Genomic DNA, 10274 nt, shown 5'->3' on the forward strand with positions numbered 1-10274 from the left:
AATTTTGCTCTCCACCCAGCACAAATCACTCGCACCCTACAGCGTTTCCTTTTTTACCCTTGCGCAAGTTAACTAACGCAAGTGTAAAACACTGCGTGAGTTAACATACGTTACGCAAGTTAAGTAACACAAGAGTAAAACACTGCGTGAGTTAACATGCGCACCCAATAGCCATACATTAGTTCATGCGTGAGTTAACATACGCAGCCATTAGAACATGCGTGAGTTAACTCACGCACATTCTGTGCATACAACCAGAAGAGGCAGAAACCTCTATTTTCCCTATTTTTTCAATCCTTCTTTCATACATTCATTCAAACATACATTTTTCATCATTCATTCAAGCATTCATTCAATCAAGCATTAAATCATAATTATATTACGAAAAATAACATAATAAAACAACGAAATAAAATAACACATAATGTCATAAAAGCGCCAAAAAGGGCAAATGTAATAGGATTAGAACCAAATCCTTCAAAATGTCAAACAAAAAAAACTACACAAGTCATAAAAAGAAGCACAAGTCATGCTGGTCCATCCCGTGGACTCCTACTCCTCCTCCGCGAAGCCGGCACCTGCTCCAGCATGCTCCACTCAGACTGTATGCCCTGCATGATGCGAAGAACCTCTGGATTACCAAACACATCTGGATGCCCAATTGCACTGTCCACTCTAGCTCTGATGTTGCTGATGATCTGGTATGGGTCGGGAGGATGTCTGGCCCACTGCTGCTCAACAAGAACCTCCTCGTAAGCAGGGACAGGACGAGGAGGGGCATCAACTGCGTAGTCAGGAATGGCCGTAGGGGGGGTGCACAATAGGATGTGATACTCTAATGAACCATTTCATGTACCCCTTAGTATGAGCCCACGGCTGGTTATCCGGAACCGTATGACCCTTCTGTTGATGGCTGAGGACATGTAGAGCAAACTCAGTGAAGGCATGCGCCACATCATCCGCCGCAAGAAGCTCAATGTCTATAGGAGGCCTGGGAATTCTCTGGACATACCCATACTGCCTAAGAACCCGCTCTGGCAAGTGACGGACCATCCTGTCTCTGCCGGCCATGATCCATCCTGAGTACCAGTATATATCCTGAAAGGGCGTGATGTGTCGTTGTCTCTCGTACGGCATCCAGGAGACATGAGAAGGTCCATCGAATCGTTGGCAGCTCTGTAGTGAAGAGGATCAGTAAAGCCCCTGGGAGGTTTCAATTGACTCACAAGCGGGGAAACAGTAGGGTCGTAGGCATCATCATCAATCCTCGAAATGATGTTCGAGAAGTGCGCCAAAGTCCATCCCTGCAAACACAAAGAAACAAATATTTATATCACCGCAAGAATTATACAAACAACTAAACATTTATGATCCAATAAGTAAAAAAGAAGAAAAACAAATATCACCACAAGCAATGTCATGTAACCACCAATGGAGGCCACAGATGAGTCGGAGGTAAGAGATAGCTGCTCATATAGGAAAGCAAGTCCCATCCCACCCCATGACCAGCCGTCCAATTCGTCCATATCTTGCAGCGCAAGCAGCCAAAAAAGATTAATGTTTTTGCTGTTCTTGGCGGGAAAAATGGTCCAGCCAAGCAAGAGCAACAGAAACGCCTTAACGCAGGCCAACCTAACTACAACTCGCTCGTTCTGCTCCTCAACTGTGTCAATCTCAAGAAGCTGATTACACCTATTCAAGAGCTCCTTGTATCGCCTCTTCAGTACACCAAAACTGATGTGAGAACCACCCTGTCTTGTCAGTTCCTTAGCGGCATCCTCCTCTGTAAACAGTAGGTCCGCCTGCATCATCTCGAGCCCCTCCTCACGGGTTAACTCTCTATTAGGAAGGAGTCTCCCAGTGATGGGGATGCCTAGGAGACACGCCACATCATCTAGTGTGATGGTCATCTCTCCAACCGGTAGATGGAAGCTGTTGGTCTCCTCATGCCATCTCTCTGTAATCGCACAAACGAACCCGTGATATATGTTCTCGTACCCACTAGTCAGGATGGGAGTCAGACCAGACATATTCACTTCATCCCAAAACCACTCATTTTGTTCCCCCGGCATAGGCAATGTCAAATTTTTAATGCTCAGCTTCTTCCCGTGCGAGATACCTTTCACCCTATGTTTTCTTCGAAACTGAAATACAAAAACAAAACACAACAAACAACACCGTTAAATAAATAATAAGTAAAACAAACATTAAATATATGCTAACATAAATGTTAATTCTAACATTAAATAAGTAAAATAATAATTAGAATAAGTTGTACAAATAGTAAAAGAAGTAAAATAAACACTGAGTAAGAATAACATAGGCATTTAACAACAACATTAATTATTTTAATTGAATTTCAAAACAAAAAAGAAGTAAAATAAACATTAAATTATACTTACATCGGCATCAACCCATATCCTGCATGCCACATGTCCACCAAAGTTAGGTAAAAGCGTGAGATCAGAAGGCCTCCCTGCATAGCCGTCCGGGCCGGCCTCGTACACCACCCTCGGCACCCCCTGAAAACGAGGCTCAGGCTCATCATTCTGCTGAGGCTCCTCAATAACAGACGGCTCCTCAACAGCAGGCTCCTCAATAACAAACTGGTACTGGTGAAGCTGAGGCTCCTGAAACTAATACGCGTGATCATGCGGCTGCTGATAGACCTCATAATGCTGCTGATACTGCGTCGGGTCCATAGTCTGGGATGGACCCGTCTGCGACGTTGACCCCCTGCATCATCAACTCTAGCAAGTCCCGTTCCCCCACCTCTCCCTAGACCAACCATAGGAGGGCGTAATGCTTCTTTCTCCCTCCGTGCACTACCAGTAAGGGTCATCCTCCCTGCCCTAAGTCTGTCACTCCTATCCTGAGGCGGCTCAGGCGGTCTCTGAGACGTATTCCTCCGAGGCATATCTGCACAACATTTAACAAAACACAAATTCAATATACATTTCCAACAATTCAACAACAACACTAAAATTCAAACAATGTCATTTCAATCTGTAAACTACCACATTGCAGTCAAACATGTTATAATCAAAATTAACAAACCATATGCTAACTAATTTGATAAGTCACAATCCAAAAAAACAAAAAAATGACCATTGAGACAGTTTACCAAACACATGGTGTGCAATTTTCAAACAACTACCTTAATCTAACAATTTGTAGACCCTAAACTACCACATTCTACTCTAAACAACTTCTAAACAACAATTCCTAAGTTAATTCGTCACTAACAATCATCAAAACTAACATGCAAACCAAATATATAAAAACCTAAAAATGTCATATTTCTTCAAAAAAACTAAAATTTCTACAATTTAAATGCAATTAAGTATGATAATCATCACTTACTTGATAATGTGGGAGAAATTGGCTTTGAATGGCGCAAGAATGATGAAAATCGGATATTGGGGGAAAAATTTCGAAGTTGGGAAGGTGGAGAAATGAGGGAAATATGTTTCTGTTTTGCTGATATATGACTTAACTAACGCTGCGCATGTTAACTCACGCAGCGCATGTTAAGTCACGCAAGATATATAACTTGCGCAAGTTAAGTTGCTCAGCGTGACTTAATTTGCACAGGGGTAAAAATGGCAACGCTGCAGAGTGCGAGTGATTTGTGCTAAAATTCTAATTTTTTCTACCTCCATTTCTTTCCTAAGCATGATAGAGAAAATTTAAAAAAAAAATAGTTATAAGTATACTTTCTCTATCTCCAAAAAAAAAAGAAGTATACTTTCTCATTTTAAATAAATAGTCAACAGCCTTCCATCTCTGTCGCTATAAATGAACACACAGTCTCTCTCTCTCTTCCTCCTGGCGCTCGTTTCTTTCAACTTTCAATTCCTTCTCTCGACTCTCGCGTTCCTCCGTGGCGCATGCTCACCCTAAGTCCCTAACCACCACTCCCTTCACCACCGCCGCCGCACTCACCAACAATGACAGTATTCTCCACCAAACAGATTTTCCCAGTAAACTACGAAACCGAAGTCTCACAACGCCTTCTAGAAGCCTCTCACTCCGGCGATCTGTCCTTAGCCTTTCACTGTATCTCCGATCCTTCTGTTGATGTCAACTTCGTCGGAGCTGTTAGTTTGAAGAGTAGAAACACTGAGCTAGTTGTGAATTGTGAATCTTCGAGTCAAGTTTGTGTTGAGTTTCAGGAATTTGTTACTGATGTTACGCCTCTTTTTCTTGCTGTTCATGCTGGAAATGCTGAGCTTGTTAGGAAGTTACTGGTAATCATTTTGTCATTGCTCGGATCGCGGTCGATCCGTGCTTCAATTTCAACTGTTTTATTGGCTTTTTGTTGTTGTTGTTGTTGTTGTGGTTTTTCTGTTCAAAAGCATTTCTCTATTTGTTTTGAAAAATGATGGAGAATTCGATTTTTAACTTTTTTTATTTGTTAAACGTGAGTGTATTATCTGTTTTTGCAATTCTTCTAATGCTTTTGGTTTTTTTCTTTTTAGTTTGAATATTATTTAGATTTAAGTGAACTGAACAATGATTTTGAACTGTTTTGTTTGCTCAATTTGAATGAATATTTTCTGAAATTGATTATTTGATTGTTAATCTTAACCTCTGTAGCATCGACCCATCTAATCGAAGATGTTTCGGTGTCCGTTCACTGTGGTGACATACTCCCTCCGGTCGTCACTGTTATAAGCAAATTTTGATTTTTAGGTTCATTCAATAAATGATGTATGTGGTCATCATTTATTGAATGAATCTAAAAGTAGAAATTTGCTTATAATAGTGACAGGAGGGAGTATGTGATTACATTTAATTAGGTTATTTATTGAGATTATCAATGTGTCTATGTTTGCGTCGGTGTTTCAAATATCTTAACTTGTTATACTGTGAGATTATTAAGAGTGAATAGTTTTTCAAGTTGAAGCTGGTGTTAGAGATCCAAACGAATCGGTAATTCAAAATGTGTTTTTTTTTAGGAAAATTTCAAAATGTGTTTTTTTTAGGAAAATTTCGAAATGGTTCTACCATTCTATTAAAGTGAATTTCATCTTCAAAGTAACGGACTGGAAGAAAAAGTTAACGTCTAGTAATTTGAATTTTGTGAAACCTTCGCGTTTATTGATGGATTTTCTTATGTTACACTTTTACTTTATGTTGATTTGGTCCCCACTTCACTTTTTCTTCTTTTTTATGGCTAAAAATTCATAATTTGGCCTTCACATTATTATATGTCCCCTTTTCACATTACATTTTTCTAAATTTCACCTACTTCTAAATCTAAAGCATATGGTTAAGAAATATTCAAATGAAAACGAATTGCAAAGAAAATGTTAAGTTTTTATATGATTTAAAAGTTACACACTAGATTAAACGAAATATGAAAAGACTTCTGATTGTTGAGTTTATTATTTTGTTTGCATTAGGCCATGATTGTTGAGAGGATGAGTTAAGACTTAATTATGTCCAAAATAACAATTTTTTTGGTTTCCTTTTTGTTTTTAGTAGCAAACAAACATGTCTTGTGTGCCCCATACCATGTTGTCCCGACCATTGAACATAAATACATAATGCAATTGACATAGCATGATTCATGCATGATGCATCCCTCTTCAGGCCCCACTTACATAAAATAAAAAAAAAATGATAAAAGAAATCTATTATTGTTTTTGATTCACGTTAATCTTCTTATTTACATATAGTTGCACTTCTTATTTTATTCCAGCTTTATTTTTGTATCACGGTGGGTTTGCTGAAATCACGGTGAGCCAGCGTGTAGCTTTTACAAAAATTACAATGGCTACCCGTTAATTTTGGAAACTTACCGTGATACCAAATATGCACTTAGTCTGATATCTGATTATGTTGTAGTATGTTATATTCCTACTTTTCAATACTTCAAACAAATTGGAAGAAAATAATAAATAAAAAATCTTGTTAGAGATATAAATTACTACAGGCTATTAACAGGTTGATTTTTCTTGAAACTACAGAGTGTTGGAGCTGATGTAAACCAAAAGCTCTTCAGAGGCTTTGCAACTACTGCAGCAGTGAGGGAGGGCCATCTTGATATTCTTGAGACCTTAATTAATGCAGGGGCATCCCAGCCAGCTTGTGAAGAAGCTCTTCTGGAGGCAAGTTACCATGGGCAAGCAGGGTGTGGGGAATCGCTCATGGGCTCTGATATGATTCGTCCGCATATTGCTGTACACGCTCTTGTGGCTGCATGCTGCAGGGGGTTTGTCGATGTGGTTGAGACACTCATAAAGGTACGTGTTTTGCAGCAGCATGATTGTAGAGATTTTGTAATGGATACTCTGAACTGATATATGATCCAGAAGCATCTGCAATTGTTTTGTCCCTATTATTTGGCGCATTAAAATGCTGGGTCCATGATATTGTCTTCTTCCTAGAGGCTTGGGTACAACTGGCAGATTCTCCCAACATCCCCTAATAATACTATGAAACTAGTGTCACCTTGAGTATTATTTAGCTTTCATCCTCCATAGGATTCTAAATAAACATGTGCCTGCCAGTACTCAGCTTATTATTTGTAGTTTTAGCTTACGGTTATTGGTAAATACTTGGTACAATATGCTAAATTTGAGATATTTTTCAATGGCAGTGTGGTGTGGATGCAAGTGCGACAGACCGGGTGCTTTTACAGTCACTTAAGCCTTCTCTCCACACAAATGTGGATTGTAATGCACTAGTTGCAGCTGTAGTGCATAGGCAGGTCCATGTTGTCAGTTTGCTGCTTCAGGTAAACTTTTCTCTTAACCGCTTCAATCCTTTGATTACCAGTTCAGTTAGGTTAATGAGAATATTTCACATATCTGCAGACTCCTAGTTGTTACAATCAATATATCCTTGCTTTTGCACTTTTTCATTTGTGAAGTACTGTTGCATTTTACAAAGAAATTACTCGTTTTGCTAAAACAATTCCCATCAAGCAATAATGAATCACGTAAGAACTAAGAAGTCAGTGACCTCAACTTATGAAAGCTGAAGATTTTGTTATCAGTCTGCCAAGGCAGCCCCCTCTTTTAATCATGTTAGGCCAATTTCTTACTTCATTGTTAGTGTTTAACATTTGATTAGTTAGCTCTGTTGACGGTCTCATAATTGGATCTATCCTCTCACCATCATTTTTAGTTGTTAATTTTAATTGATCCTCACTATTTATAGATTTTGTTATCAGTCTGCCAAGGCAGCCCCCTCTTTTAATCATGTTAGGCCGATTTCTTACTTCATTGTTAGTGTTTAACATTTGATTAGTTAGCTCTGTTGACGGTCTCATAATTGGATCTATCCTCTCACCATCATTTTTAGTTAATTTTAATTGATCCTCACTAGGTTTTTCTTTTTTACAAATGAACCACAGAATGGTGCTACGACAGATTTTGAAGTAAGGCTTGGAGCATGGTCATGGGATAATTCAACTGGTGAAGAACTTCGTGTGGGTGCTGGACTGGGAGAACCATATGGCATCACCTGGTGTGCAGTTGAGTATTTTGAAAAAAGTGGTGCTATATTACGCTTGCTCCTGCAACATGTCTCAAATAGTTGTCACTGTGGAAGAACTATTTTACACCATGCTATCCTTTGTGGCAATGTTGAGGCTGTTAGGATACTCTTAGAATGTGGTGCTAATGTGGAATCCCTAGTCAAAACAACGAGCAAGACCGAGTTCCTTCCTGTACACATGGCCTCTCGTCTAGGCTTACCTGCAATAACTCAATGCCTAATTGATTTTGGTTGTGATTTGAACTCTCGAACAGACTCTGGTGACACAGCTTTGATGATTTGTGCAAAATATAAACAAGAGGAGTGTCTCAAAGTACTAACAAGGGCTGGTGCTGATTTTGGTTTGGTGAACAGTGCAGGTCAATCTGCAAGTTCAATTGCCGAGTCGTACAAGTGGTCCCATGGTTTTCAACAAGCAGTGGTGGATGTAATTAGAAATGGCAAGATACCCAAATCCAGCAATACTTCTACTTTTTCCCCTTTGATTTTTGTATCTAAGGCAGGAGATGCTGAAGCATTGAAAACTGTCATTGAATCTGGAGAGTTTGATCTTGACTATCAAGATGATAGTGGTTTCTCAGCGGCTATGCATACAGCTATAAAAGGTCATGTTGAGTCATTTCGATTGCTTGTATATGCTGGAGCCGATGTAAAGTTATGCAATAAATCTGGTGAAACAGCAATAACACTATCTGAATTGAATCAGAACTGTAATTTATTTGAAAAGGTCATGCTTGAATTTACACTTGAAAAGGGTAATCAAAATACTGGTGGCTTCTATGCTTTACACTGTGCAGCTCGTCGCGGTGATTTGGATGCTGTTACATTGCTGACCAGCAAAGGTTTTGATGTGAATATTCCAGACGGGGAGGACTACACTCCACTCATGTTAGCAGCAAGGGAAGGCCATGCATCCCTTTGTAAGCTTTTAATTTCATACGGTGCTCATTGTAATGCTAAAAATGCAAGAGGCGAAACTGCACTTCTACTTGCAAGGAAATTCGCAGGAGGGAAAAACGATGCAGAGGGCGTTATACTAGATGAACTTGCCCGTAAACTGGTACTAGGCGGTGCCTATGTTCAGAAGCACACAAAATGTGGGAAGGGAAACCCACATGTGAAACAATTACGCATGTTGCGTTCTTCAGGTGTGCTTTGTTGGGGTCAGTCTAGCAGGAGAAACGTGATGTGCCGCGAGGCAGTGTTAGGGCCAAGCTCAACATTGCGTAGAAATAGGCACAACACAGGTGATGCAGAAGAACCTGGATTGTTCAGGGTGCTTACTAATAAGAATAGGGAGGTGCATTTCGTATGTGAGGGGGGGTCAGAAGCTGCTAAGCTTTGGGTGAGGGGTATTAAACTTGTAACGAGAGGTGTATAAGTAGTAACATCATCAGTGTCGGATAGTAGTAGGATGTATATAGGTGTTTCCTATTTGGGGTAGTACTTCATCTCGAAGTATTTTAGCTGTTTTTTTTTGTAAGGATTTTGATCTCTATAGTAATTTGGGCACAAGTTATTATGCATAAGGATATTTTTATGCACCATGCATAAGCCAATCTGAACCATTAGATCAAGGACAGGTGTTATAATCTGATGCTTCAGCCCAAATATATCATAACCGTTGGATTTTGTACACGTGTTTTAATCTTATGCTTTCTGCTTGCTACAGCGTTTCTTCCCTTTCCAGATCGAGTTTCACCGTTTCCATATTCCGTCGCCGGCGCAATCAAGATTCTCACCGGTTTCTCACCGGTTTCTTGCCATTCCGACGTGATTCTCAGCGTCGCTTGCTTCTTCGACGTGATTCTTCCCTTACTCATCCTTCTATTCGATGTTATTCACCCTTACTCGCTTTCTCCATCTTGATTCTTCCGATTCAGAAATCCATCGCCGGCACCGCTATTCTCACTGTTTCTTGAATCTGCAACTTGATTCTTAGCCGTGATTATTCACTCCGACGTGATTCTCATCTTTCTCTGCGACATATTACTCACCTTCTCCGACGTTATTCACTCTGACGTAATTATCCAGCGAGTTATTCTATTAATTCGATGCAATCTGTGAAAATTACTGTTGAATATACAAAATTACTGTTGAATCATTGAATCGAAAACTGATTCTATAAAATTGAAGTAAAAGATCATTGAATTGAAAATTGATGCTATAATCTGTGATTTTTAACTCATTCAATCTGAGATAAAATCACAGATTTGAATCATTCAACCTGTGATGTTGTTATTTCAATGTGAATATTCAATATGTGACGTTTTTATCTCAATGTGAATATTCAATCTGTGATTTATTAGCTCAATGCTATAAAACTGATGATTACTCACCAAAATCATATCCACAGGCCAATGGTTTTGGAGTATAACTTACCAAAACCATATCCACAGGCCAATGGTTTTACATACAAAGCTTATGGTTGAATCATTGAAAATTACTGTTAAAACTTCAGAAGTAAACTGATGCTATAAAACACAAAACTGATGCTATAAAACTGAAGTAAAGGATCATTGAATTGAAAACTGATTCTATAAAACTTATGCTATAAAACTGAAGTAAACTGAATTTTACTTGATTGAAAACTGATGGAGTATGAATTTAGCTTATTACTCACCAAAACCATTTTCACAGGCCAATGGTTTTGGAGTACAACTGATCTAAACCATTTGCTCAGCACAATGGTTTTAGCATATTTTCCAGAGTTTACCAAAACCATTTGGTCAGCACAAGTGCTTACAAAGTACAACAACAACACT

The 10274-nt window shown here is 39.1% G+C and overlaps 2 protein-coding genes across 2 annotated transcripts; one reads left to right on the top strand and one right to left on the bottom strand.

Moving 5' to 3' along the window:
• Positions 1 to 527: 527 nt before the first annotated feature.
• Positions 528 to 2917, bottom strand: LOC146905546 (uncharacterized). The gene is made up of 5 exons (XM_085728570.1): positions 2717 to 2917; positions 2403 to 2630; positions 1407 to 2144; positions 1013 to 1304; positions 528 to 835 (listed from the first exon to the last, which is right to left on the bottom strand). Exons 1-5 carry the CDS (start codon positions 2915 to 2917, stop codon positions 528 to 530), a joined length of 1767 nt encoding a protein of 588 aa, XP_085584696.1.
• An 862-nt stretch (positions 2918 to 3779) lies between these two features.
• LOC146905547 (ankyrin) lies at positions 3780 to 9145 on the top strand. The gene is made up of 4 exons (XM_085724911.1): positions 3780 to 4250; positions 5976 to 6251; positions 6608 to 6745; positions 7367 to 9145. Exons 1-4 carry the CDS (start codon positions 3951 to 3953, stop codon positions 8888 to 8890), a joined length of 2238 nt encoding a protein of 745 aa, XP_085581037.1. The 5' UTR covers positions 3780 to 3950; the 3' UTR covers positions 8891 to 9145.
• The last annotated feature ends 1129 nt before the right edge of the window (positions 9146 to 10274 follow it).

This window comes from Medicago sativa, chromosome 7 (assembly GCF_051527215.1).
Source record: "Medicago sativa cultivar Bolivia chromosome 7, Bolivia_mono, whole genome shotgun sequence".
In the NCBI taxonomy this organism is placed as follows: Eukaryota; Viridiplantae; Streptophyta; class Magnoliopsida; order Fabales; family Fabaceae; genus Medicago; species Medicago sativa.